At 38.8% G+C, this 27,823-nt stretch overlaps 1 protein-coding gene across 1 annotated transcript in view; it reads left to right on the top strand.

The window, feature by feature from the left end:
* The window catches only part of mlphb (melanophilin b), a 32,664-nt gene that overhangs the window by 2,780 nt on the left and 2,061 nt on the right, over positions 1-27,823 (top strand). Inside the window, exons 2-13 of the mRNA XM_019267743.2 lie at positions 155-329; positions 9,604-9,825; positions 10,850-10,989; positions 14,400-14,455; positions 16,339-16,431; positions 17,288-17,429; positions 18,669-18,910; positions 22,845-22,928; positions 25,247-25,537; positions 26,893-27,042; positions 27,156-27,224; positions 27,526-27,574. Coding sequence (XP_019123288.2) covers positions 202-329; positions 9,604-9,825; positions 10,850-10,989; positions 14,400-14,455; positions 16,339-16,431; positions 17,288-17,429; positions 18,669-18,910; positions 22,845-22,928; positions 25,247-25,537; positions 26,893-27,042; positions 27,156-27,224; positions 27,526-27,574 — 1,666 coding nt within the window. The 5' untranslated portion in view covers positions 155-201. The remainder of the gene's footprint in view (positions 1-154; positions 330-9,603; positions 9,826-10,849; positions 10,990-14,399; positions 14,456-16,338; positions 16,432-17,287; positions 17,430-18,668; positions 18,911-22,844; positions 22,929-25,246; positions 25,538-26,892; positions 27,043-27,155; positions 27,225-27,525; positions 27,575-27,823) is intronic.

Genomic DNA, 27,823 nt, shown 5'->3' with positions numbered 1-27,823 from the left:
GTGCAGTGTCTTCACTACAGTTCACCTGCAGGTCATCTATAATATTAGTCTTGACTTATGTTGCGTACACCTCTGTTCACACTGTTAAATACGGTCTAATAACTTTGCCTGTTTTGCAAACAACTAATTGTATGTTTTTATCACCCTACTAAAGCCCAGCACCAGGCAGCCTGCCAGCTCACAGGCGACAAATTTACAATTATGCCTGCCACCACAACAACAGGCAAGAAGCTGGACCTCTCCAAGCTCACAGACGAGGAGGCCCAGCATGTTTGGGCAGTGGTCCAGCGAGATTTTGACCTGAGGAAGAAGGAGGAGGACAGACTTGGGTGAGTTAAAAAGATGGTTTAAAAAGTTTAAAAGATCATATCTATTTTGTTTCTATTTGATGCAGATCTGTCACTCACACAAACCCACATAAAGATACTCCTTTGATGCTTCTGGCTTCGGGATTAACCTTTCTATGGGTTCCCTATTTTGGGGAAGGGTTGAGAATAAAATCAGACTGCATATGTATATTGTCAAACCACCATAGAAACACTGTCCAGTATTTGTTTCCCAGCGTATATTCTTCATTTTGTTTGGTTTAAATTTAGTAAAACTGAGCAAATTGTGCTTCACCAACAGATGATTTAGTCATTTGATCCCAACTCACTGAGCTACTCCTCACATGTCTTCTTGGCAAGAGTAACTGATGGATGGTTTAGATATCAGGCTGTGAAAGGAAAAGGTTTAGAGGGAATTTCCCCCATCTTTCAATGTGGGTTGACATCTGCACAGAAGCAGCAGCAGGGACGGTAAGGATAGTCCACAACTGAAGAAAACATTCAGTGGCACGTTGCTAAAGTAGGATTTACACCTCTTATCTGTAATCCAATGTCTTTGTATGCCCAGTGGTGCACATCTACAAATCTGGTGATATTTAAAAGCTAAGTCAAAGTTTATACACACTATATTTTACTTAAATTATTCATTGAAACTTGCAAACAGAACATGATACATAAGACATCCTGTGACAAGACAATAGGTGCCATATAATCATAATATAAACTGAAACAGTGATGGTATTAAAACTAGATTTGGACCCAGGTCTCCTCTACAAGATAGGTCAACACGTTTCAAATCAAATGATCCTATGGTGATAAGTCTGAGGAGGTGGTTGGTTATCCAACTTCACTTAACATAGCCCAAGTTGAAACCTTTTAAACAACTATTGACACAGGTGTTTCTACTAAGGACTGTGGGGATTATTGAATTCACAGAGACAAATAGATGTCTAGTGGAAAACCACCAGCTGACAACAGTGCATCGTTGTAGATTAATCGTTCATCTGTGGCGGCAATGCATCTACAGCAGAGAAAGAAGTCAAAAGTGGAAAAAAACATATCTCCAGCCAGTGGCGTCACTAGGCCTATTTTAGGGGGGCTTCAGCCCCCCTAAAATATTCTCAAGCCCCCCTAAATAATTTGGTGGTGTTTTATTATTATTTTTATTTATAAATTTTTCACAAAAAAATGGCTCTTTATGCAATACAAGTGGCCAGAATATGAGTTTAAACCAATAATCATATAAACTGGGTCATTATTCCTTAAATATGATCATAAATCTCATTTCATCGGGTACGTAGAGAGAGGCCCCTTCAGTGCGTCATTATACATCCATTCCACTTTTTCATATAGAGAACGCCCACATCACATGAAATTGCAGTCCATGTTTTCCAGCGACCCTGCTCCACTGCCGCTTGCGTGTTTACTCTGAAAGTACACAGAGCCGAACCTACAGCGGCAAGAGCAGAGCGCGAACGCATGGGTGAAGGATGGACATTAGAGCCTTTTTCAAGAAAGTAAGCATCATCACTGCTGGTAGTACACTTAGTACAGAGAAAAGTTCCATGTAATTAATAAACCAAAATGTTCCGTGTTTTGAATCCCAGCTGGCCAGCTCTGAAAGTTCCCTAGCTGCTGCTAGCTAGTTGAGATGACTTCTTTAACCTTCCCGCTATTCGTTTCCTGACCGTCGTCGGGAACACAGGGGAGATCCGTCTTCTCCAGGGCCAAAGTAGTTTCTCTCCGGGGTGAACTCCCAAGATTCGACTCCCACTAGTGATGCGCGGGCCGGCCCGAAACCGCGGGCACCCGCGGTCCGCCCGCGGGGCGGGACGGTGCGGGTAGAGAATGTTCCCACTTTTATTGGCGGGGCGGGCTGGGGCGGGTCGAATAATGTATATTGGGATTTTTTTTTCCATTTCTTTAGCCATAGTTACAGTTACTCCTCCAAAAAAGTACCTGCGTTAGTAACGTAATTACTCTGTTGTAGAAATAACTCGTTACTGGTAACAGACGTGGATAAACGTTTTCCCCCAGCAACAATCTGCACTTCACATTACATTCTTTCTTTCATCTCAGTATAGGTGAAGTATTTGCTTGTATCGACATTTGTAATTTGTGATGGAGGCGTCATCGTCTTAGATTAATCAATTGATTGACAAAGCAGCTTAATTGGTGTGCTCTGAAAAAATTTTCGGCGCACGCTAGTGCGCGCAATAACTTTTCTCCTCTATGGGCTAAGCCACCCCAGTTTCTTAAACCTAGTGACATCCCTGTCTCCAGCTCAGACAAGCTTGCTGGGGGTTTAGTCCAATCAGATTGTGATTCATTTGTAAACAGCCTCTTACGCCCATTGCAGACTCTGCTACTTCACCCACCTCCAGATTGGTTCTGTCTATATGAGTTGACTCTTAGTGTTTCAGCTCTTATTGAGAATCAGTCATTGTTATTGGGTAAAAATAAATATATCTCCAGAACATATTTTGGTGACATCACACAATTTCCAAACAGCTCCACCTATCTCCCACCCAACTGTGATTGAAAACCTGTGTGGGGTTGCTGGGCCGTATTTTGATATGACAAATCTTTTATTATGACTCTACTTATTACTCATATGAAGTATGTAATCTAAGACAAATTGATTTCATACTTATTTAGAAATCATTGTGAGCTCCAAAATGCTTGACGTCATATTTCTCAGTGCTGTTTCTGAGCCAGGATAAAATGTTCCACACTTCACAGCACTTTATGAATGCATTCAGAGGATTTCCTGTAGTTTCTTATTTTTTTCTCTGTTAGACAAAGTGGTTTTTTTTGTGTCTGCATACATGATGCATGATAGAAAGGTCACTGGAACCTTCTTGTCTACTTGCCTGCATTTCCCAAAGAAGCTATGGATTCTTTAATTTCAACCACTTAGATTGTGGTCCCTCCCAAGGTTCTTCTTCAGCTATTTGTTTTCCATTCAAATAAGCTGTTGTTTGCTGCTAAGGCAATTGTTGTTTTTATTCAGGGCCTCTGCAAGCTATAAATAGGTATCTTCATGTGGTTTACATATAAAACTGTCACGCCTAAACCTTGTAAAACCACACATGTAGAATTATAAAATGGAATCACTTTGGCAAGGATTTTGACTTAGTTTTGTTTTTACCAAGTCTACCAAAACAACAAAGATGTCATTCAAAGGTCCTGTGTGTGAGATTTCCGCAGCTCCGCCACCTCCCAGCTAAATCAAAGCAGCCATGCTGTTAATTATGCATTAAAATTTTTTGTACCAGGCTGTAAACATGTTTATTTCTGCTGTGAAGTTATATATTTTAATATTTTAATATGAGGGCTCATGGAAATTGACATGATTTGTAGCCAGCCTTAAGTGGCTGTTTGAGGAACTGCAGTTCAACTTGTTGTCCACATGTTGTCTTCATTTGGAGGTTGTTGCATGATAGAAACCAAAAACAGAGCTAAAAGCAGTGACTGTTGCACTTAGATTCACCAGTTGGATACAAACACAACTCCAAATTAAAACACTTTTGCAATATAAACTTGATAAAAAAAAAAGTAGTAGGTCAATGTTGTGTTTATAATTTTTTTCCACTGCCACCAAAGAGCAAACAGGGAAGAGCTAATGCTGATTTAAAGTCATTGTGGATTTAAACATATCCTTAAATGTCAGTTTTTCCTGACAGAGATGAAAATAAGTCTTTAATTTCGTGATAAACCTGAATTAAGTTAAGCTGCAACAGATTTATAACTGTGAGTGATTTTTGTTAGTACGGGCTAAATTCAGATAGTTCACAGTCATATGAGTCATGAGGAAAGACTTTACAGAACAGAGTGTGACGTGGAAGTATCTATCTATCTATCTCGATTTATTTTAATAAGCTGTTTGAACATTGTCTTAAGCAAAATGGAAACCTAACTACAAAGCTAATGTGGAGCTGCTGGCTCTCTCTCTGGAAAGCATTATGTTTTAACCCTAATCATCTGTGTGTGCCTGTGCCAGAGTGTGTCAGTCTCCCTTTTTATTTCTCTCTCATTCTCACTTTCACTCGCTCCATGAAGGAAGTGCTTGAACTGCTAGAACTGATTTAAGACAAAAGACTGCAAAACCAGCTCAAACTCGGTTAAGTAGGTCTGGAACAGGAAGTTAATTTGGACTAGAGACAGTTTGATTTGTGTGAACTGACATGGCAAGATCACCTTGTATGGGAACACTCAGTTACTTTGGTCTTTATAGATGTCTGTGTCTAAGCGAACGTCTGGCTGCTGCACCCAGATTCCAGAACTTTGCCAGTTAAGCAAATACTCAGCAGTACCTGCTTTTAATCAAATACTGAGTAAAATTGAGGTTTTTGAGGACATACGTTTCACTTTTCAGCCACAGGGAGGAGCAGATTTAAGGCCAATTGTAGCATGTAACATGCTGTAACATTACTTCTCATCTCATTCTGCTGTTGAACAATTTCGATCCATTACTTTTATACATCCAAATAGTGTGAAAGAGTGATTGTGTATCATGTCACCCATGTGCACATGTGTGTGCATGTATGTCCTCACAGACAAACAAAGTTGGGATCCTCTCTTTTCCATTGGTTCAAAGATGCATCTAAAGTAGTATGTTTGGAATAAATAAGGGGGTATGAAGAAATATGAGGAGCATCAGTCTACGTTTAAAGCTGAACTAATCAATATTTTTCTATTAACAACATGACATGAGTATAATGTGAAAGTGAACTGTCGTGGTTGAAAAAGCTCTGACAAAACCTGCCACAACAAACAGCAGCAAGAGACGGTCAGCAACTAGCTGGTGAACAGGGGGAGTAGCTTCAGAGATAGATATCTCCTTCAGGAGCAGGTGGAGACCAAAACCTAGATTCATCAGGGCCAAAAACATAGATCTATGTCCATCCACCAGACATAGCCCCTACCAGACATTGGGCTCGACCCTGGACAAGTCGCCAGCTCATCACAGGGCTGACACATAGAAACAAACAACCATTCACGCTCACATTCACACTTACGGGCAATTTAGAGTCACCAAATAATCTATTATCCTGTCTTCAGACACTAGGGGGAAGCCGGAGACAACCAACACATTCACACAGAAAGGACGCAGACCACTGAGGGGCTCTTTTTGTGAGGCGACAGTGCTACACACTCTGCACACTGTACAGAAATGAGTTAATCAACAAAGATGTCACCAAATTTAATGAAACAAGGTAGACCTAATAGAAATGTTCCAGTATTTTCCAGCTATGTCTCCATATATTCTTTTTTCATATCAGTTATAAACTGCTGGTAAACCCTACAGAGGGCTCTTGGTAAGCCATTGCACTTCTTTGATATCTGACCTTGCAAGCCACATAGTGTTTGGAAGGCATGCAAGTTTCCTACAGAACACATCTTATTTGAATCATAAAAGGGCAACTTGTATCCCAAATCTGTGGGATTTGATGTTTCAGAGGACGGCAGATTTAATAGATATTACTTTCAAATCTCATAGCTAATGGTCTGCAGCTGTGTTTATAAACGGTTATGGGATATTTATAAAGTATCCCATTTATCTGATGATCTGGACTATGACTTAAAAAGCTTGGCCTAAATAAATAGCATTAATAAATAATAAGCATCCTCTCATCCTTGGTGGGTGTTTTGCCAGACTCTACCCACGCTGTGTGACATTTGGGATTTGTTATCTGATTTTATTCTTTCCGCTACTGTCAGCATCTCGCAGCGCTGAGTGAGGATGTTACTTTTCTAACAATCAGCACAAGTTTGCTTTAAACTTTGCTGAAGAAAAAAATGGTTTGACTCAAAGCAATGAAGTCATCCATGGCACATGTGTGAGAAACCACCAAGTCACACAGGAGAGGATGTGTTTGTTTGAATTGGCTTTGACTTTACTATTTGAAGTTTTTGAGGAGGATTTGACTGACGTTATTGCAGCACTTAGTTCATTTTTCAGGTATAATTATAAGCCGAAGAGTATTTTCAAATTCAATCACTGAGTGTAGCTTTACTTTAAACCTAAAAGATATTGCTCAAATCAATGCAGTGAGTGAGAACATTTAAGAAAGGAACATTTTCTGCAGTTTCTCCTCTGCTGACTCAGATGTGCCTGAGAGAAAAAAAGTGTTGATTTATATGGGGAAACAAATTAAAGGCTGGGGTGGATGTTTTTTTACTTATTGTACTCACTCAAAATGAAAAGTAAAAATGTGACCATACAGTGTGTTACTCATTATAACCAATAATTAGTGAGAACTCAGGCAAAAATGTCGTCTACCACCAACCAATCGTTTCCTGCTCTTTTTTATACTCTCATTTTTTTCGTATATACTCTTGAGACTTAAACAAAGCCATTATTATTTGACTCTGAGTGATGTTATATACCCTATACACTTGAACAAAGAAATGATGCAAGAGTTTGAGTGTTAAGGGGAAAAATAAAATATATATAATATAAAAGACATATCATAATAATAACAACAACAATAAAACCTGCAGTTCCTGTAACGTCCACTTGAGGCTGGGTACAGAACATATTAAGATGTCCAACTTGACAGCAGAAATAAACATGTTTACAGCAGTTTTGGTCTCTATAGCCAATTTAACTGTTCATGACAACTGTACTGAGGGTGAATTTCTATATAACTCACCTGTTCAAATTATGTCAAGGCTTTAATTTATGCGTAATTAATAGTGTGGTTGCTTTGATTGACACATGGGTGCTTGTTTGAACAACCAGGCTTCATTCAGCCCATCTCCACTCCACCCATGCTTCACGTCTTTGCCCATTTTTTGATTAGCCAGGAGGTGGATGTGTAATTGTAAATTAAATGTCTTTGTTTCAATCACTGGAGATGCACAACCTCCCCCCTTCTTAACATAAGACACCAGCTCCTTTTGTCTTTGTAAATAGTGATGCATAGCTTCCCCCTTCCTTAACATAAGACACCAGCTCCTTTTGTCTTTGTGATGCCTAGACTCAACTTTGCACCTTACAAGATCCTGCAGGATACTTCAGGTGTAAAGTATAGCAATGGGGGGCCGGCGCCAATACTTTCAGCAGACAGAAGGGGCCTTCCTGAAGGGGCGTCTCCTTGAGCAGACAAAGGGATGTGAAAGGAGTTGCCCCTCAGGTATAAAAAATAAAACCTTGTCGGGCGGCAGAAGTCTCTATTTCATTCTTCACCAGCAGCATTAAACTTCCACAACAGATCACACTGCCAAGATTAGGCCGGCCAGTGTCACCCCATTTTGAGCTTCACAACGGCTCTTCAGAAACCTATAGGTGACGTCACAGATGCAATGTCCATACAGTCTTTGGTTCTAACACATGAATGTCACTCGTCAGTTACTAAACATTTTTTCCATGATTGTTTAGTTGAAGGTTCTTTTGCCTACACTATTATGAATGCTTCAGATGTTCAGATCTAAATCAAGCAGCTGTGCACAAAAAAGTAGGGATTCTCAAAATTAAAATCTAAATCTTTCATAGATTACATTCTAATACGAGGAATCTGTTGCGTTTATGCGCATTCTGTGTTGAGATATTTTTATTACATGTCTAATATTTCTAATTCATTTCTCGTGTTGTTCTTTCACATAATTATGACAATAGTAAAAAAAAAGGGGGTCCCTGGTATATTATCTGTCTTGTTCCTTGGCTGAAAAAAAAATTACAACCAAGTGTCAATCTTAATTTTTCTTTTTTTCTCATGTGTAACTGCATCAGTAAATGTTTCCTGGAGAAGCTCTCCAGTTTTTTTTTTTTGCCTTTACTGACTTTTCCATGTAACAAGGCTGACATAATATTTATACAAAGTTGCCAAAGTGAAGCCGTGTGTGAACATCCATGTGCTGACAACCATCTCTTTGCTCATAATCGCCAGCCAGCATATTGACTCATAAAATCGCTGTATATGAAATGGTATGATTTTTGTTGTTTTAGCTGTATAAACATGAAGTGAGTAATACATTTGAAACTTAGCTTGTATTCTATGACAGCTCAAGCAGTTGTTAGCTCAACATTTTAGGAAAATTTGATTATTTGCTTTGTTTCTGTGAGTGGGATGAGTAGTGTAGGATATGGTTGGCTTAGCTTAGTATAAATACTGGAGCGAGGGGGGAAACAGCTAGCCTGGCACTGTCCAGTTCAAAGATGCACCCAACAATGTTGTCTTCCTTTATGTACATAAGCTTTAAGTCATCAGTCATCAGATACAGTAGCTTGGTCAGTGACCCTACGCTTCAATGATGTGATGATGTGCCGTTGAGAAAGTGCACATCTGAAGGTAGTTGGGCCACACAGGACTTTAACCCAGGAAACTGCTGATTCTGTCCTTTGTAGAACCAAAAGTCAAAATTTACTTTTTTAAACTTGTGTTGCACTACATATTACATACTACATTTGATTTGATTTGATTTGATTTAATTTGATTTGATTTACATACTTATTTTACCCAAAGTAGTTTTTGCTGCGACCATTTAAACTTTAAAATGCTTCTCAGCGAGCTTTATAATCTAATGGATGTTGCATATTTATTGTCCTGCAGAGCCCTACATGTGCAAAACTAACACTAGTGGGTTATCTATAGCATTCTACTTTGAAGCATTGCTGCTGTTTGCCTAGACAGTCCCAATGTGTCAAAAATAGCAGTTCAGTTCATTCTTGTGCTCAGTATTTCTGTGTGGCCTCTCCAGCTAGTGCAGGTTGCCAGATAAAGTGAGCATTACGATAGCATCCAAAAAGTTATTAATCTCTTATTTTTTGCAGCCAAAACAAAGCAGCATCTCAGTGTCTCTATTTTCTGGGCTGCAGCCATTGCTACTGTACTATTATATAAGATATAATAGATATATCAGTAGACCTATAATCAGTGTCACATACAGACCTTGGTTATAGATCATTTGCTAATAATTCTCAGTGCCTGGATTAACCTGCCTAGCATGGTGACGTTGCCACAGACATGAAAGTGCAGCAAGACCTATTTAATACATGAGACTTTTCTGTGCTGCTGTATGAACACTGTGTGGAAGTAAAAAATGTTTTGTCTTGCTTGCTGAGTTGAACTTAGAAACTACAAGACATTAACTTTTGACTCACGGATGCATTCAGGTCTTTTGCTTTCAACAAATACATTCATCTCTCTGTTTGTAGTGAACAGCTGGGTTGTGTCTCATCTTTTGCTGGCACATATCTTATGTTTTTCCATGCATGTAGCATATGGTCTGTCTCTTTTTTACACAAACTCTTCCATGTTGTCTCTTTCAGGGATCTAAAGACCAAGATTGAAAAAGAAGACACCAAGAGGGAGTTATTGGGCAACCAGACCAGCCTGACTGAGTCACACTGTATTCGATGTCTCCAGCCCTTCAAGTTCCTGGTCAACAGCAAGCGTCAGTGTCTCGACTGCCAGCTCTACATCTGTAAGTCCTGCAGTCGCTACAACAAGAAGGAGCATGGCTGGGTGTGTGATCCCTGTCGCATGGCCAGGTAGGAAATAACAATTTTAAAAGTTGAAACTTCAAGTGATTCAAAGTGTGGCCAACACCATGGCTGAAAGCTGAAAAATCTGTGTATCTTGGTATAGATCCACTTAGAAAGTGTGTCCCAGGTTTTGTTTTCCAGAGCACATTAGTTTGTGGTGTCAGGAGGTATTATATCAGTATTACCTCATAATTTCTCCTTTATTATACTCTCCCTTGCATTTTCAATCTGGTTAATTTCTTTAAAACTACTTAAATCGTGCTAGCCATGGTACACAGCTCTTCTTCCTCAAACCTTTGTTGGCTTGGGAACCCAATATTAGTTATGCATGTCAAAAGAGATACATGACATAAGTTTCGGAAAGGATGCTCCAATTAATTTCCTTTTTCAATATACTGAATGTGGACTCTATGACAAACATGCATACATTCAATTTGCTTTGGCCATGGTTTTAGAAAAAGTAATATCCAGGTCAAACAGTCAATGGAGCCATGCCTTACAGTTCCACTATAAAAGTGCAATAGTTTAAATATCTAGATGGTCATGGATGCATTTGTAAGCTTTTCACCAGCTAGTATATAAATACTTTGGATACTGTGGAACTATCTTGACCAGAGCAATACATACATGAATACGCAGTTAAAGGTCCAGTGTCTTTGGCTTTGACTGCACATACAGCATTTGATGGAAGTTTTGGCAATTCTCAACTCAAGAGACACATCTAAGATCTCTCTTGCTGTTCAAGTGTTTTTGTTAGCAGCAGTCGGATTTGATAGAAGGAGCTCGTTCCAGCTATGTTACTATTATAGTATTGTTTACTCAGATGCTGCCGTGCACTTTAAAGCCCTTTCACTGAACCCGGCCAAAGTCTGGAAAATATCATGCTATGCATCTTATGCTTAAACCTATCCTGCACACTTTTGTTTGTTCACCTCAGCTGTCAGTAATTTTCTCTTGTTCTTGTTGGATTATTTGTATTCCCACAGGTATCCATTAGTACCCATTCAGTCTCTTCCATTTTCTTTAACAGAGTCCTCAAGATTGGTACTTTGGAGTGGTACCACGAAAACGTCCGTGCCCGCTTCAAGCGCTTCGGCAGCGCCAAGGTGATGCGATCCCTCTTCAAAAGGTCGAGTGGAGAACACAGTTGCTCTCAAAATGACCTGGAAGGTGAGTAATTCAACTTTTCTTATCAAGATGCTTTTCTGGTCAGAAAATAAATGCAACAATTTCTTACTAAATTGTTTTTTGAACGGTTTCCCATCATAATGTTGGCTGTGAAAACTGATTTTAATACTTGAGTCTGGAATGTTTTAATCCGTGATCCAACTGTGAAAATCAGTATGTAAGTTTATGACTTAAATGCCTTAACGTCACAAAAATACTGTCAGCCTGGCCTTTCAATGAAGAGATTAAGTGAGTGAGGCTGCTCCATGTTCAACAGTCAAGGCCTGTAATTATTTTGGGCAGCTAGCAGGTGGGAATGTCTGTATGTATGTAAAGCAGTGCTAATCTAAGGTTACAAATGGTAAAAAGGTACAATGTCAGGTCTCAGGTCAAGGTTACCATGAAGGGGCAACCTTCTTCCATCTGTTCCACTCATTTCTTTACAAGCCTTCGAGCTGTGCTGTCATAAGTTAAGTCTGCCAGAGTTGCAGAGGATTGCTGGAAGTCTGCTTGAGCTTCCCTTAAGAAATCCTCAATAAATGAAAAGTTTCAGGGAGCTTCAACAGCTGCATACTGTACTCTAACTGCATGGAAAATATGTGTCAGCCTTTTCGAATAATACTCCAGCATCTGAAAATTGGTAAAACATCACCATGACAAGTTTAGTGCATGTGTAAATTGAGCCAGTTTTCAAGGTCAAGTTCAAGAATTATCTTTGGTAATGGTTGGTAATGTTCGAATTATTGGTTATTTTTCCGGTGAACAAAAAAATGCACATTCTTCAAGTGCAAGCAAGTAGCACAGACATTATCGGACTGATCTCAACCCAATGGAACACATTTGGGAGATTAGACAGCCATGATAAAGAGCATAAAATTAAGGAATATCATTTGAAGCAATGGCAGCAGCTGTCAGCACACTTGGGGGAACAAGGAGCAATGAAGCTGTGTCTGGCAGCTTGGCAGCTCTGGATGGCCCAAAATATTATTAAGATGCTTAATGTTGCATTTTTTCTTTAATTTGTCACCCATCTGTCTATAAGACCCTTCATTTTTGTGACTCTGAGTCAGATAGTAAGCAATCATCAGCCGAATGCCAAATCTGTCACAGGGATTTAATCGTTTTTCCAGATCTGGCTTCCCACAGCTGTGCAGAGTGCTGTCAGATCAGCCTGGCTACAGTTCAGACTAGGTCCTCCAATGCTAAGTTTTTGTCCTTAACTGACCAGTGCACTTGGAAACTTAGCCTTGTGGGAAATGTACACCGACTACTGTACATCTTGTGACATTTTTCACTGTGAATTTTTCATGTGGTGAAAAGTCCTGTTGGTGTTTACTGCTTGTGTTTAAAGTCTGATGCAGTCACGGATTGAGCTTCATCAAATTCTTTCCAATGATTTTTGCTCCCTTTTTGAAGTTGCTCACACAGCATTGCCAATATCCGCTGACCACTCCCAGAGCATATAAAAAAAGTGCCCTTAAAGCACATTGTATTTGAGCTTACAACTTTATTATACACAGCAGGTCTCAAAGTGAGATCATAGCATCAGAAGATCAATCAATTATGAAGAGACAGCTGGGACTCTTATGCTGAGTCACCCTAGAGGATTTTGCGAAGGGAAACAGAGCAAGCTGGTTGGATGGTTTAGCACTGTGGGCCTTGTGATCATTCAGTCACATGTCTCCCCTTCTGTGCCTGGAGTCCTGCGGATCTCCACAGACCAGAAGCAGAGAGAGGGAGAGTGAAAGAGACAGAAAGAGGGTGGGAGAAGAAAAACCTCTGCTTGTCATGCATTTAAGTGAAATCCAGTGCGCACATATGTGAGTTGTCATTATGAAATACAGTAATAAATATGCATGTTAACAGACGCATTATGTTAGAAACAATCAGAAACTCATCACATTCATGTGAGTGACTGGATTAAATTCAGCATGACTGCTCTCACACACTCTCACACAGAGGCATTCTTTTTACTGTATGTATTATGCTGTGGTCCGTTGGGCCCCCAAAGTTCGGAGGGTGTCATCCTATGTATACAGTGTCTGGTGATGTATCACTGAAGCTTACAACAGCGCCTTTGTTCACATACATTGCATATAAAAGGAGTTTAACTCAGTTACTTGGCTGACCCCGGCTCCTCACTTTAATGGTGTGACTGCTGCTTTAGATTATTATTTTATGTGAAAAGTAAGGACTACCTGAATTATCCCAATTTGCTGAGCTACTTATTATAGTTACATAAGGGCAAAATTGCAAACCTCACCTCATTCATTTTCATTGTACCAGACAGTAGTGAGAAGGTAATCAAAACAATCAAATCAGGCTCTAGGATAATTTAGATGAAGCAACTAAATAAGCCACATCCTCTTTCATCTTGTCTGTTTTCTGGCAGCCCATGAGTATGATACACACCACAAAAAGTGGACGAAAATGACTATTTAAATATACTTTATTCTACTAGTGAGGGTCTCTCTCGTTCTAAGTCAGCTGGGATATGCTGCATGGATGGATGGATTGATCTCAAACATTCTTTTTTCCCCCGGGGGCCCCTATGAAACTTAATCCAGTCATGTATGTGGTCTTCCTCAAATCCATTCTTGAGTCACATTAATGTTTAGCATGCTGCCTCGTTTACTTACAATAAAATTTACTCTGAATACTCAATTTATTGTAAACAGAATGATACTGTAAATAAGGGTACTTTGAAGTTCAGTCTCTCCATTTAAATGTTGCAGATTTGAATGTGTCATACAGTGGTTTGGGGACAGACCAAAAGGTTCTGGTTAGGCGTTCACAGTCAGTGCACGTCTGGCTTTTACTCACATTGGCATATCAAGAGTAGGAGAGCAGATTCAGGGAAGTGTTAGTCAAGGAGAATCAACAAGGTTTAAAACAAAAACTAGTAGTGCCAATTATTACAATTATCATATTGTTTCCACTAGAGGTAGTACATATGGATGTCATTTTTAGTATGTTTTGTGTCCAGATGCACATTTTTTTTGCAGGAAATGTTCAAGGTTGTTTACTGTAACCATGTTGTTGTACTGCTTTCAACTTTATGACTTTGACTGCTTATCTTGGAAGTACATTCTTGAACTTGTGCTTCTCCCTGCAGCTTTTGTTGTTCCCAGTCTCTTGTTCCTCTCTCTCTCTTTGAGAGGGAACTATTATTATTATAAACACTCTTATAAAGAGGTGCAATGTTCTTTTTTTTGCCTCTTTGCTATATATAGAAATAAAAAAGCATCTGATTTGCTGCAAGGCATACACGGTGCATCCTGATATGAAGACAAAGACTTATAAAAGAGGTTTTCATAATGTGACTCTTACGTTTGCTCACATGATGCACAGAGAGAAATGCTTATTCTATGTAAGCTTTCGGTCAGCGGTAACATATCTGCCTTCTTTATCAGGAGATGGATATGAGGAGCACAGTATGGAAGCAACAGATACACAACACTACAAAGAGGTAACTTATTATTTTTTAAAATAATTTTCTCTTACAATTGAAGAACTAGAGCATGTGGTTCTTTTCAGCGCTTCGTTAATTGCCTAATTTTAGTTTGCTTGTTGAGAAAATTAAATAAATAGGCATCTTGCAGTTATTTTGTAGGTACTTAAGTTTTAGTGAGTTAGTGAAAAATATTCCAGTGATATGCATCATAAAACAAGAATCAGATATCAATTTGTCCTTAGACAGCAGAACATTACTAGCCCTGGTGACTTTCACCAGAGATCCCAAACCCTCAAACAATACATAATAGACTTTAGTTTTGTTGATTTGTTGCACACACCTAACATGTTTCTTCATTTAAAATGTTTAAGTGGGGGGCTAGTTTCATTCAAGTTCAAATCAGAAAATTGCATGCGTTTGTTTTTTAAACCAACTTAGACTTTGCAAGGGTCTCCTGTGGTCAGCACTGATGTTTGTCACACTGACAGGCCCTGTTCTCTGCACAAGTTATCTGTGTGATCTAGGGCAGCCCCTTACAAACAACTGGAATGCTTGGACAGCTTGTGACGCCTAAGTTTAAACAGGATTGAACTGGCACTGTCCTTGTGTGTTATGGGTAAATACCAGGCTGTCAAACATAATCGCACACATAAAAGAGTCTGAGCAGAGCTGAAATAGGCTCTCGTTCAAGTCCTGAAATTGTAAAAAAATAAATAAAAAAAGGAGCACCCAGTCCACTGGAATTCATCATAAAATCCAAACTACTATTGTTTACACCACAGTCTCTGTGTAATGTGGGAGCTAAACTTTGTTTGTTTTCAATCACTGCAGCGGCTGCTGACTAGAAGAAATTTTAACAGGACTCTCAGGCTCTCCTGGGTCTGTGGATCTTTTGTCTTAGTTTCCAGTGTGACTACCAACGTTTTATGTTACATGATTGGACTTTTGATGGATGTCATAAAAAGACAGACTATAAAAGGTCAAGTGGAGCTTCCTGCATCCCTTGTTTGATTTTCACTTATACAGAGTGCCCTCTACTGTTACAGATGGAGTAATGCCTTTTCACTGATCCCTGTTATCTGTCATTTTTACATACTCAGACAACAACTCACACAACAGAGGGCTTGAGTTTGGGTCTTAAAAAGACCTGTTGGCCACATATCCAAAAAGCATTGCAGATGTTCTACTTGTCCCAAGTTGCAGCTCCAATGTAAATATGTTACATTTCAGTCATAGCACTAAAACTATACTGTACACCCACCAAGTATACCCAATCTTTGAAACAGGTTGTTTAAAAACATGTAATGCTGTTCTAAAGCATTTTTCATGATCCTCAAAGATTTATATAATTATCTAGATCTGCATCTGGGTTTGGATCGGGAACAAAAATTGTACATGGTAAATGGACTGTACTTGCCTTTCTAGTCTTCTGACCACTCAAAGCACTTTTACACTACATATCTTATTCACCCATTCACACACATTCATACACTGATGGCATTGGCTGCCATGCAAGGTGCTAATTGCTCATCGGTTTTGGGAGCTAACCATTCATGGCACAGCCTTCAGGAGCAATTTGGAGTTCAGTATCTTGCCCAAGGACATTTCAATATGCAGATCATCTGATTAGTGGATGACCCGCTGTACCCCCAAGCCACGGCTTGGAGCCACAGCCAAATAAAGCACAATAGTAATGGTTCTGAATAGGCTGGTTACATTATTTAATACTTGATAATCAGTGTGTGAGAAGCCTTTTGGGGAGGATGTCTTTGAATTTTCATCCTCCCTCTCCTTTCCTGGGGACTTCACTTTCACCTTTTCTTTTTTTTATCACATCTTACCTCAATACTGTCTCTCCTCTCTGTTGGTGATGGTGTTTACCTTTCTGGTTTCCAAAGATGAAAAAGGCCAAAAGGCGGCTAACTGTTGACCCCTTTGATTTCGGACTGGGCTTGGACTACTCTGTCGAATCAAGAGGACGGTCAAATCAGGTAGAAGTCAGACAAACTCAGAACCAACTTTCATCCGAACCAGACTAATCTGCATGCATTCACACAAGGGGTCCTATGTCTGTTTCTTCTCAGCTTGTTTCTGTTTTCTTTCTTTGCCAAACATTGTCTGGTTTGGCAAGACAATATTACATCACTGTTGAGAACTGTCATTATTCATTCTCATATCTGGTCACACACTAATGACCAATCCAAATGTGCATGCTTGTGTGCACAGATGCTAATACCTCTTGTCAGCTCATGACACACAACAGTGTTTTACCAAATAATAGACTCAAGTGGCATTGAAACCAAGACAATGTGGCTGTATCATTTGGCAATCACATGGAAAATAATGTGTTTTTATATCTAAAAAAAATAAATCTAATGAACTGTTAAAGAGCAGAGGAGATGATGCAGTATTGGCCACATCCAACATACCAAACTTATGCCAGTAAAACACCATAATAAGAGTGCCAGTCATCTCATTTGTAATTTTATAAACATAGATAGATTTAGGCATAACTTTTATCAAAAATAAGAAGTATAACATAATTTACTTCTGTACCACCACTTGATTATTATTATTTTTTTTCATGTAGAGTATTAATATGAATATTTTACTGTACCTGCTACTCACTAGCCACGTGTAAATGCAGTAACTCATTTTGGGGGTTCTCTTAGCATCTAACATTAATTTATGTAACTTGGAATAAATGGCTAATTTAAAATCATACATATAATGCCTTCACTCGCACCTTCAAGTTTCTGTCTTAACCAGAAATAGCACCTTTAGCTCCTTTGTACCAATGATCAATTTGCCACAACAGCACTCAACACTCTCCATCCTCATTCTCAGGCCCCAATCACCCATGACATCATGGACATGGATATAGGTGAAAGGGAGTCAATGCTCGCTGAGGCTGACATGGCCTCTGTTTTCCACCAGATTATGCAGGAGCAACACGAAGGTCTGGACCTGGGAATGGCTCAACAGCAAGGTAAAAAAAAAAAGGAGCAACTACCTCAGGTCACCTAAGAAGCCTAAGACAATCTGCACTATGTGGAAAAAAACTAAACAACATTATTTTGTATTTTAAATTCCTGTCTACACCGGAACTCTGAATGTGTTATCTAAGTGGGCATCACTTGATTGTGATCACCTTGTGATGAAGGACTGATACAGCTGATAGAAAATGACAGACAGACAAACCAGTGTTCACATTAGCAGTGCTAATTGGATCAGTTCGGGTCATGTTATTGTTGTAATAGTCATGGTGACAGATGAGAATGTGTTTATATTTCTGTTTTATGATGTGTTTATAACAATGTTCTATCATAGCAGATGTTGTCTGAGTAGAGCTGTTCAGAATGTGTTACAATAACTCTTTATAAATTTAATATTTTTATATTGCAAGTTTAATTAAAAGGATGTTTTCTAAAGGTCTAGATTCAGGTATTAACAGTATGAAAACATCTATGTTTTCATTAGTATATTAGTGTTTTTGTTACGTTATCATGAGCCTTTGATATCTATCAGGTGCAGCAGGTACTAATCCAGAGTCTGCCATGTTGAACCACCATGTTTCTACAGTAATCAAGGACAAACAGACACTGTCTCTAGATGGGACCTCTGTAGTTTCTCCTTCTTGCTTGAAAGGACAGGGGGATACAAGGTGGTTGCAATCAACAACTACACCTCTAGATGCCACTAAATCCTACACAATGGTTGTTTAACTGCTGTTGATACAGTAAATCACAGGAAAAATGCAAATTATGTCAATAATCATTGTACTTTTTCACCATAGAAACAACTTCTTCAACACAACGGTTTGTCAAGCTACTTAATGTGGAACATAACTTTGTGCTGAAGATTGTTTTTTTAGTTTTATATCTGTGGTCGGTGTAGTGATGTTAAGTCATCTGTGGTCCTCAAAATGTGTCCATGTGTTCTCAACTTTGAAAAATGTAAAGTAGGTTGTGTAAACCAATCAAAACAAAGACTTTTTACATGTGTTTACTATGTCCAGCACTAGTAACTACAAGTTAAAAGACAAAACCATAAATGCAACACACAAATAATGGGAGTAAAATAATCACTGAACAATAACATCTATTACTACTGGAACTGTCTAACTCAGATAAAGATACATTTTTATACAAGAAATTTCCATTTTGAAGCCTACAGAAAAAATGTTGTTTTTTTGTTTTGTTTTGTTTTTTTCTCATATTTTCTCCAGATGACCTTGTGTATCCAGACAACCGAACTGTTCCATCTCGCTCCATCTCCCGGCTCAGCTACTCCTCATGTGGCAGTGGTAGTGCCTGGGGCCCCCGGAGCAGCAGCAGCTATTTGCCCGGCCCTGATGACTCAGAGGGGGAGGAAGACCACTGCCAGGCCTTCCCTCTCTACCAGTCTCATCTGGGCCCCTGCAGCCACACCTCCCAAGAAAGCCTGAACTCAGCAAACCCTCCACCACAGGTATTATATTAATAACTTTCAGTCATCATAATGTCCTTATTATGTTGTCTTGAGTATTGATGCCAAAATAATGAATTAATCTCCAAGCGCAAAAAGCAGTAAAATGCAGACTAATGTACATATACAATATATATTGTTATATAATATAGAATAAACAGTAGGGGGTAAATATTTGAATGGTGTATACAGTATGAACAGTATGAATATCTGTAGCAGTTACACTAGACAGTGCAGGTATAAAATATATAGTACAGGTATAAGTTCAAGTAAAGACTTACTGTAGGTAAACATTAGAGTCATACAGTATATACATGATACAGCATACACGTTATTGACAGAGGAGACTCTCTGCTTACTTGATATACAATCAAATCCAAGTTTGTGGTTTGTGGTATGCACCCATTACATTCATCATTCTCCAATATTTAAACCTTCTTACACAATCAACTCTCATCACTGCACATATATTCTGATATGTCTGATATCAATCAACTTTATAATGTATATACATTCCATATGGCTTTTATGTATGCCATAAGTATGGATAAAAGTCTATAAAAAGTATTTTAGACAAAGAAGAAAGTGTAAAATTAATAAAAGGGTGGACTTAATTAGATGTTTAAGAAAATTTAACTAGCCACATTTGACCACATGGTATAGCGCTGAGCTGTTCAACATGGCATGTTGGGAGGAATTTGCCTCATTAAAATGAGCAATAAAGTGAAATACAAGATAATAAACAAAAGTCTTTATTTATATTTATGAACCTTTCCTGTGTTGGTTGTAAAAAAAAAAAAAGGAATAGTTTGGCACTAAATCTGCCCAGAATATGATCTGTACAATTGTGGTTTCCCATTTCTGAAAGGCAACAGCTATCAAAGTGATTCCAGTTATTTCTAGCACCACATGTTGAAGCTCAAACACAGTACACGCAAGTTTATCAGGCTTGACATATTGAGTGATGTTGTGGAGACAGCTGCAGATCAGAGGAGGTTATATAGATTACATCAGTGTCTATTTATGTGACAACCCAGTCCCTGGAAAGGATCACAACAACTGTTAATACAGAGCAGAGAGAAAACAAACTTTGTTTACCATTAGTTTGACTGACTTTGAGTGAGCTGCTTTTCTTACAACTGCCCAAAACCAATAAGGCCATAAGTGTGTGTCCTTATGTGCCTTCCAGGATTAAAATTCATATGTCTTTGAGTTGATTCAGACCACATTGTGGAACTTATTGTTTAATTACTGCCGTATAATTTGTGCTTTCTGAATAAAAAGATGTTCTTTGTGGTTATTTAAGATAAGGAGTATAAAAAAAGGAAGTCATTAAGTTTTGTTGTGGTCGGCAGGCATGACTGCCACCTTTGATATTTTTTCTGTCATTGCAAATTTGTCTCACAGCTGGATGACACTCAAACAGGGCACTGCAGAACAGATACAGCTAAACATGTGCCTTGCAGGCCTCATTCTCATTGGCTGCCAGATCCAAGCTACGCAAGCACCAGTGACTCATCTGAGGCACACCGGTGTTGATTTCTAACGGTTTGATTCTGATTTAAAAACCATTCAAGCCTTCTGGCAAGGTCAAGTATCCATGTATCGTGTTTGTGAAACAAGAGTTCAGGATGAGTCAACAAGCCCAGGGAACGTGTGGGGCAGAAATGGTGTAGAGCAAAGTTAACAGTGTGTTTACGCTTTTTAATATACAAACGACAAATTAAAGGGAAAACCTGAATACATGAGCAAAGAAGCATAACAAATGTGTATGCTTCCATACAAGACACAAGGGCTCAGTGAAAGTGATGTGAAGGCCTTATCGCAACCAAACTGAACACCTACAGGAGATTTTGGACATAGTGTGTCTTCAGCTGTGAACAGATATGTTTCTATTACACAGGCTGTTTCCCTTGTGTTATGCGCAGGTAAATGCAATCAGTTGATTTCATAATACAAGTCTATTTTTTCTGGTGTGTTGGCCTCTAAGCAGGTGACTTACATTTGAACTAACACGACATCACTCATTGGTTTACTGGAGAATGGTTTTGAACCCTTGTGTTTGGCATTATGGACGGTGCCATCTTGTTTTTTTGTTTTGTTTTGGAGCCATAAGTGACCGTATTTGGACGAAAGCATGGAGCTAGTGGGTTTGGCTACGATTGGTTTTGACTCTGTTTTCAGTAAAAATGACAAAGTGCCTGATCACATGCTTTATTGTATTACAGGTAAACAGTACACTAAAACCTGATTGGAGTTGAGAAACAACCAATGCATCGTATTTGATCAGCACTATTTTGAGTTTTGTATACCTGCTGTGTTGAACTGGATGGATTCAATGAGAATGTCTTGTCAATCACATAGTAGCCATGCCATGAATCATACCCTCTTTTATCATCTATTTTACTTTCAATGAGACTGTAATTTACAAAATGATCATCAAGCTGTACGTAAAAAGACTTCAAACTAGAGACAATAAACCCATGGGAAAACTGTTTTTTAGGTAATAAGTCGAGTGAGAAGTAGGGTAATTTTTAATTAAGACTTGTGGAAGTCCACTAATTATATACTGTCAGTTGTGTAGACAAAGACAGAGGGCTGAAGCTGTTGCTCAGATGTTGCTCACATTATATGTCCTGTCTAGACATCATAACATCACTGACTCCGAACATATGTATCCCATAATATCTAAATCCATGCAGTAATCCCAAGGTAAAAGCACCTTCAAACTTGGCTCCAAGTGTTTTGCTAACATTTTATATCATGATTAAATTATCTACAATGACAGTGAAGAAGCAGACAGGAAAACTGATAGAGACAGGCGTATGACCTTTTGGCTAACAATACACTCTGTATGAGACTCCAGTTCTTGGATGAGGTTTGATAAACAGTGGCCTGGAAACATAAGTAAACAACCCCACAACATGAATTCTGTATTGTATATGACATCACCTTTTTCTATCTAAACCACACCCACCCACAAACCAGTGAGAAGATAATAAAATAATGAAATAAAACACAAACTGGAATAAATGAATCACAAATGATTCACGCAGTTTGGCATAAAACTGTGTTAACCAAGTTCTCAAGAATCTGCAGCCAGTGAATGTCACAAAGATTACTTTTTTGACAGCTCCTAGACAGCATTAATCCCCATGCCTGCTGTGTACTGCCCCCAGTAATTTAATAATATAAATGGTAGACCTTCTACCAATTAAATTATTATGTTTAGATTAGGAATAGGGTCATATTCTAAGTCTAGTCATTGTAGGAATGAAGGCGGCATGATTTAGACACAGATGAACTATTTCCTGAGAGACATTGCTCAGTGTAAGAAAGTACTTTTCACATCAGAGATATGTCTTATGACTGTCTGTTTCACTTCCTAATTTCAATAAGACTCCATGGGAAAAAAAGTCTTACTGGGAACATTTCTTTTATTTCACATCCAAAAAACAAAAAAACTAAGTAACAAAAAAACAAACACATAGTATATTTCAAGAAGATTTATTTTTATTTTTAGATTAGATTTTTAGAACTGTGGCTTCATACAAGTGAGTAATTTTAGAGAAGATCCTCCCATTTTGTGAAATCAGATTTGGCAACGAGTGATTTGGGGCAGAGCTCAGACTCTGATGAGACCATGTGAAAGTACAGCATGGACTTTATCACGAGGGTAATAAATTGAAGGCCATCTGTATTTGAAAGACCTATTTTTATGCCAATTTATTGTTTGATTTGTTCAGTCTGAGTCAAATTGGTATCATATGAACTGCTGTTACAGCGATTTCAACACTGTGAACTGTACTGTTTATGTCCATTAAAAACTTCAGCTTTCTACGCTTCTGATATCCTTCTAACGGCTAACATTTCTCTTTTTATGATATCTATTCATCATCTGACTGTAGCTGACCCGACTCTCCCTGTTTTTCTCTAGATTACTGACCTGAACAGACGCATGTCAGCCATTGAGACCCTCTTGAACCACTTAGAGCAGAAGGTCACCTCAACATACGACCAGGTAAATCCATTAAATCATAAAACTTCAGCACAGCTGCTGCCGAAGGAGGCTTTGGGAATTATACGAGGAGTATGAAATTTAAAACAAAAAAATATATATTTAAAAAGCTGGTAAGAACATGTTTACATGTACATAGCCACAGAAAAACACTAACATAGTATTGATAGATGAGTGAACAACAGTTGTACACATATGAAATGTGAACCTTTACTGGCCACAGAAATGCATGTAGCCAAGCAACCTGAATGATGAAACAAAGTCTTGTCTTAGTCCTCAGACCAGAAACGTGCGTTCACTTTTTTGCTGCTCACACAGCTGATATCAATTAAAGTCTGGATGGACAGTGATATGGGGATATAATGTATACTGAGACTTGGCTTTATCTTCAGAGACTTTACTGGAATGTCCCCTGAATGACTTCCATGTTTTCATATGGATGCAGAGGCTCTTGGCTGAAGTAGCTTACATGAATGGTGTCAGAAAATGCAGATATATGCACAGATGGGAACTGCACATTGTTTAAATGATCTTCAACCCCAATAGTGTGAAAAATGTTCTGTTGGACTGAGAAGCCTGGCAGTTTAAAAAGTAGCAACTAAGCACCATGCTAAAATGTGTAATACTATAATGCTAGTCCCGCTAGACAAAACGTGCCACACAGTGTCCTCTAGTGCAGTCAAGTTAGTAATAATAATTTAAAGTCTGGTTAGACAGTTGAGTTGACATTAGTTTGGTTAGGTTTAGGCACCAAAACTATTTGATTAGGTCACCTGATATCACGCCTAAGCAAGACAAAACCTTGATACTGTAATGTTTGTTTTTCAAGTCATTTTTCGGACTGCTGGAGTTGTTGGAACAATGGCCTGGCACTGCCAGGACACCGTATGATGTGTGGCTGTCAGGTCAATACTTTGTATTTCTTTATTCTTATTCCTGATGCTCAAAAGCTCAAATGGTTAGATGTTAGCAAATTCAGGTTCTGGTCTTTTTAAGGGTATAATTGCTAATGGTAAAAATAAAAATATGATTTAAACCATAAAACTGTACTAATGTGCTGACTAGGCGCATCCTAACTGTTGAACGTACAATTTTGAATGAAAAGGTTAATACTTAATGCTATCTGTAAAATGCACACAGACAGTGAAGCATTTAGCATTTAGCAAAAGCCAGATATTTTTCACAAAGGGTGACCTTGTTCTGCATCTGCTGGACGTATAAAAGGTCAACTCTTCTCTTACACACCAGTGGCACTGCCACTGGCCAGTTGCCAAAAATCAATCAATCAATCAATCAATCAATCAATCAATCAATCAATAACTTGTGAATTTCACCTTTCTTCTAACCTTCTAGTAAAGATAAAGGTAACTTGTGGTATTTCGTTTGTAGGAATGTTCTCTTACTAATAATGAGGTCTTTTATTTCCAGCTCATTGTTCATTGTTATGAAGAGGGACACGCAGTGTTTCATACCCATCCTCCTCTCATTAACGGCGATGTCTCATGTGGGTTTGGCGTCTGTTTTTAATTGTAACATGAGCTCTAAAACCCACACCAATATCATCAGATAACAAGCCAACCCACAAAAACAGCAAACCGTAAACGAACACAGAACTTCAGCTCGCCTGGTAATTAGTGGCTATTCGGCATCATATGAGAGCAATATTTGATCAACTCATGCCTTTCCTCTTTCTTGTGGCAGAGTCTGCATGCCGCAGGTCTGTGTTTCTGTTCATCTCATTGCTATAGTAACGAGACAGTTCCCACGCCTTCTTGCATCCATGGACTGTTTGAGGCATCTAGTTACTAGTTTAGATCACAGGGGTGGCACTGGCATGGTGGGTGATTCTGACTCGATAAGTTTATGACTGTATCATGTACAGTCAATTGACTAATCTCCTTGCCCTACTAACTCCGTGGTTAGCATTAATTGGTTAAAATCTCAGTCTGAATGGAGATTTTTCTAAATCTGCACACCAATCTGTAATCTGATAAAGTAATGTAGTTAGTTAATGATTTGGGAGTAGCATTAACGCTGAGGTTCTACTCTACAGTAGCCATGTATGCGAGTTAGCCACTCATGCTGATGTTAGGCTAACATTAGAGAAGATACATTGTCACTGTCCTTGGCCACCAGCACAGTCACATCTGTGTGTATTTGGAAATCCACAGAAACACAGTCAGTACTAAACCACTGAGGCAATGAGCCGCCTGTTTTCACTCAACAGATACATTGAAAATCAAACAAAGATGCATAGTATAACAGCATAGATCTTTTTTCTCAGCCACATATTCTCTGCTCTGTTCCTACAAACCAACCAGGCCCCTCAAACTCCAAACAGCACCTCCCCTCTTCCTCAGTGGGAGGAGGTAGACTTAGAGGAGCAGCAACTGAGACAGAAGTTGCACGAGTTGACGGACAACATCAGTGACCATAGCCTGACCTCTGATGAGGACGAGCCCAGCGTGCCACACTCCTCCCAAGAGATCACAGCATGGAGGGGCCCAGAGGGGGATGTGAAGCCCTCTAGAATTCCTACCAGATCCTCATCCAGATCCAGCATCTTAATCTCCAGACTTGAGGAGGAGCCTCAGCAGCCTGACTCTGTGAAGGTATATCACTAGCCAAAACATGAACAGAAGAAAATGAAATTCTGTTGCATTCGTAGATGCCAGAACGTTCATTACAAACACACACGCTGCACATCTGGGTTGTTGCACATTCTGTCCTTCTGTACTAAAAACAGCCTGGCTCATGAAACTCCATACCACCTCTGCTGGAATCCAGTTCAAGCATAGACCATAAATCAAGTCACTCAGCCTTCGTGTTTATTTTTCCTTTGCAACCATCTCTCCCAGATTTTCTGAAGCACAAAATTGTCTAGAAAAATAGCTCCTTCTTAATTTTTGTGCTAGGCTGCCTGAATTTCACTGGTATTTCTTTCCCTTTAGTAACACAGTTACAGTGCTCCAGCCAGTAATAATAATATTGTGTTTTTCTTAACATATCTTTACTATAGGCCTGTTCTAACTGAGTACATCACACTAGGATGTACAAGCAGGGAAACACACTTCTGTGACTTAGAACGTGATAAGGTTAAAACCTGTGAACCCGGGAAGTTGTGAAATTGTTTCCATTAAGACTGAAGGGCTAAAGGGCCAAAATGTTTTCTGTTCTGCTTATTATCAAGCCAAATAGTGACTCTTGCTCTTCATATAATAAATACTACTAAGATACTGACCATGATCAGCTGATCTGGCGGTTCATCTTTTCAAATGAAGTTGTCTGGACTTTTAATTGCTCCATAACAAGTCCTCCAATTTTATGTTAAGGACCACATTATCTTTCAGTAAAAATTGTTCAGAATGACAGAAACTAAAAAAAAATTATGTGACTGTTTTCTAGCCACAGCTTTGTTTAAGGTTTGGTAAGTCATGGTAACTAAAACCAAAGATGGTGATCAAAACCAATGTTGACTGTTTCAGTTTAGCACAGGTTCCTTCAGGCTATGAGGCACAAAAAACACAAATTTGTCACATAGAAGATGCTGAACAAACAAAAAACACTTAAATTCAGTTAAAAACTAATCCTACAATCTATCCATCAATCAGTTTTTACATAAACAAATAACATACAAAAAGGTTTATTAAATGTGTTTTTAAAGAATTACAGTTAAGATATGTACTGAGTAAATAATACATTTAAGTATTATTGCCTAACAAACTGTGTATTTGAAGACACTAAAAGTCTTCAAACGTATCTTTGACATTTTTGTCTTGATGTTTCTTGTCAATCATCAGCCTATGTATGTATGCTAACATTGGCTGATATATTGAGTTGAAAACTGATTTTCATGGTGTTATTGCTCAAGTTTTCAATACTTAATGGGATTTCATGTTCAAACAAGAGCGTGATCAGGGCTCACTGGGAACATTTTTTAAAAAATGTCTTCACATTCCTTTTGTAGACAAACATTTCAACAGAGAGTCTGGAGAGGAAGTGGCGCCCCCTAGAGGAGGGATCAAAGGAAAGCTTCAGAGGCTCGACAGCTTTACTGGTTGAGCTGGAGGACAAGGTTGCACAAGCGGCTGCCAACGTCCAGAACGCCCAAAGTGAGGTACGAAAAAAAAACAGAGGCTGAGTTCAGCTTGGTTGGCATATTTGATTTGTTTTGAAGAAACAGAAACAGTAGAAGTGTGCAGAGTCACGTTCTTTTCTTTTTATCCCAAGGTCTCTTACATAGAGAACAGGATTGCTGCCCTGAACGCTGCCGGCATGCCAGTGGATAAAAGAAGAAGGGTAAAGACATTAGCATTTATTTAATTTGAGGTTAAGCTGGAGTTTCAGAGTCGAATCATTATATTTATTTATTTTGAATACTTCATGTAGTATCAAATCAAACAAGAGCACAGGAGGCAGAGCCATTCTAAAAGCAGATTTAATCTTATTGGTTGAAGTCAGTCAACCAATAAGAATAAATTTCTTTGAAGCCGGCCTGTTTGTTATGTTCCTCAACTCAAAAGGTGCCAAAAATGCTGATAGGCCATATATTTTCCCACATTCTCACTTTCTGTTTGTTTGCTGCTTTCATGTCTTCCAGTCTGCAATCCCGATCCAAGCAAGAAGACTTTCCGACAACTTTCCCACAAGTAAGAACTGACATTTCTGCCCTTGAGCATGATCCCCAGGGCCTTGACTCAAAACATCTTAACCTTGTTAAACTCAGAGAACATGATGATGCGCTTTTTGAGCTGGTGAACAGTGTCCCATTGTACTACAGCTTCAGTTTTCCCATCTGCATGTCAGATACTGAAATTCTCCACATGCAAAATTCCCACAGGCTTAATGTGCTATTAATGGTAGAATATTTTAAGAATAGTAGTTTACAAAACATTTCA

This window comes from Larimichthys crocea, chromosome I (genome assembly GCF_000972845.2).
Source record: "Larimichthys crocea isolate SSNF chromosome I, L_crocea_2.0, whole genome shotgun sequence".
NCBI classification, from domain to species: Eukaryota; Metazoa; Chordata; class Actinopteri; family Sciaenidae; genus Larimichthys; species Larimichthys crocea.
This window is presented reverse-complemented; position numbering and strand designations above follow the sequence as displayed.